The sequence below is a fragment of the Nestor notabilis genome, unplaced genomic scaffold, assembly GCF_000696875.1.
Source record: "Nestor notabilis isolate BGI_N333 unplaced genomic scaffold, ASM69687v1 scaffold22073, whole genome shotgun sequence".
Lineage (NCBI taxonomy): Eukaryota > Metazoa > Chordata > Aves > Psittaciformes > Psittacidae > Nestor > Nestor notabilis.
This window is the reverse complement of record NW_009923589.1, coordinates 152-2,190: the sequence shown is the minus strand read 5'-3', so window position 1 is coordinate 2,190 and position 2,039 is coordinate 152. Positions and strand designations below refer to the sequence as shown.

General features: G+C 57.2%; 1 protein-coding gene across 1 annotated transcript; it reads right to left on the bottom strand.

Annotated features, from left to right (window-relative positions):
• Positions 1–92: 92 nt before the first annotated feature.
• Positions 93–1,498, bottom strand: LOC104403942 (maestro heat-like repeat-containing protein family member 1; the record flags this gene model as incomplete). The annotated part of the gene is made up of 3 exons (XM_010012237.1): positions 93–185; positions 996–1,136; positions 1,347–1,498. Coding segments are annotated over 3 exons (386 nt in total), but the record flags the coding sequence as incomplete, so codon positions are not given.
• Positions 1,499–2,039: the final 541 nt, after the last annotated feature.

The following is a 2,039-nucleotide window of genomic DNA, read 5'->3' as shown; positions in this document are numbered from 1 at the left end:
GGCTGCGCCAGGGGAAGCCTCGAGCCCCCCAGCCCGAGCTCACGGCCAATGTCCCACCTCACCCTCCAGCACCCCCCCTGCCCAGCCCCTACCTGGGGGTGCAGAGTGCCCAGGAGCGAGTCGAGCTGCACGTCCAGGCTGCGGCTGCCCATGTTGACGGAAGCTTCCAGAATCTGGCAGAGGCTCTGCTCAGAGAGAGACCCCAGGGGGGGTGTCAGGAAATGGGTCCCGGGGAGGGCAGAGGGTGCTGAGCCCCGTGTGACACCAGCCTGAGGGAGGGAGCATGAACCCACCACGATGGCAGCAGGGTCTGTCTGCCACGAGGGCCATGTTGTAATTTCTTTAATTAACGCTCGCAGAAATGACAATGATCCTTCATAGTCACTTCTGGAAAAAAACATTCACAATACTATGGACATTGCATAAATGTTTGGGCTTTTCCATAAGTTTATTTGTTTGAGGGACAGTAAATTACCACAAGCATTATTTCAGTCAGATTTTCTCTTAACTACTTAATGTCCCTCGAGACATTAAAGGCCAGGCTAAATGTAGTTCTGGGCAACCTGATTTAGTTGAAGATGTCCTTCCTCATTGCAGGGGGTTGGGACTAGAGGAGCTTTAAGGTCCCTCCAACCCAGACCACTCCATGACCCTATGAGATGACAGCAGCCTGCTCCATCCTCCTCATCACTGGCCACAACCACCCAATACTTGGGTTCAGTTGCAAGAGGGATCATGATGGGAGAAGGATTTTCACATGGAAGAGGCAGCTTCAGCCCAGTGTGTTCGGGCAGGGGCACGGCATGAGCTGCTGGACACCAACTCTGACATAAGGACTAAGTCTACTTTGCTGGTCCTGCTTCACATGCTGCTCTCCGGGGTGGGCAGAGCCCTGCTTGACATCCCTCCTGCATCCATGGACCACAGCCTGACCCATGGCAGCAGCTGCAGGGATGTCACCCCCCAAACCCCAGAGGGCTCCCTGAGCTACTCACCTTGGATATGTAGAAGGCTTCCGTGTGCTTCTTGTAGAGCGCGAGGATGCCGGGGATGAGTTTAGGGAGCTGCTCCTCCAGCTTCTCCCCGGGCATGAGGTGACTCATGGGTCCCAGGGCTTCCACCACAGCCAGTCTCAGCTGTGGGAGAGACTGAGCATCAACAGTGTGGTCCAGAGACTGGATGGACACTGCGCTGCTCCGGAGCTGCTCCTGGTGCACCCAGGAGCCTCTGGGCAGAGCAGGGACCAGGTCCTTAAGGAAGAGCACAGCAATGATGCTCCAAGGCCAGCATCAGACTAAGAACCCCCCACTCCACACCCAGGGAGGTCCTGCCCCTCCATCCATCACCTTGGCCTCCCGGTGCTGCAGCCAACTGTTGAAGAGCACTTCGTAGGCACTGAAGATCTCGTTGGAGAAGGTGTCCTTCCTGACCGTGGGGTCCGGGGCCTTGTCCAGGTTCGCCAGGTACTCCTGGATGCTCTCACTGAAGTGCTGCAGAGCTGGGGGACAGCCCACACGACAGACACTGTTTGCTGTAGCCTCACCAGCACCAGATGGTTGATGTGCTGTTCACTGGCAGCATCCCAAGGGATGGAGACGTGCCAGGAGCCTTCCTGGCAGGCGGCCACAGCAGAGCTACACACTGCTTGGGGCTGCCTGCTGACAGAGCCAGCAGTGGGGACCCAACCGCAGGGACCCAACTGCAGACCCCAACCACGAGGACCTGACTGTGGGGATCCAATGGGGGTCCCCACAGGAGCCTGTGTTTGCCCCATGGGTTAATTCTACCCATGCTTAGCAGAGAGGGTAGCCAAGAATTACAGCCCTGGAGGCACAGAGAAGCCAGAGCTCCACATGTCCATGAGTTCATCCAGGGCGTGTGAGCACGAGCTCTTCTCCTCCTGAGAACCAGCCCTGTGACCAGAGCGTGTTCATGCAAAGGACAATCCTGGCTCAGATGAAAGGCTCAGCTACAGACTGCAGGGGATGCCCATCTGCCACCTCCAACCCCTGGGGAAGGCTCTGTCATGGCTTTATGGG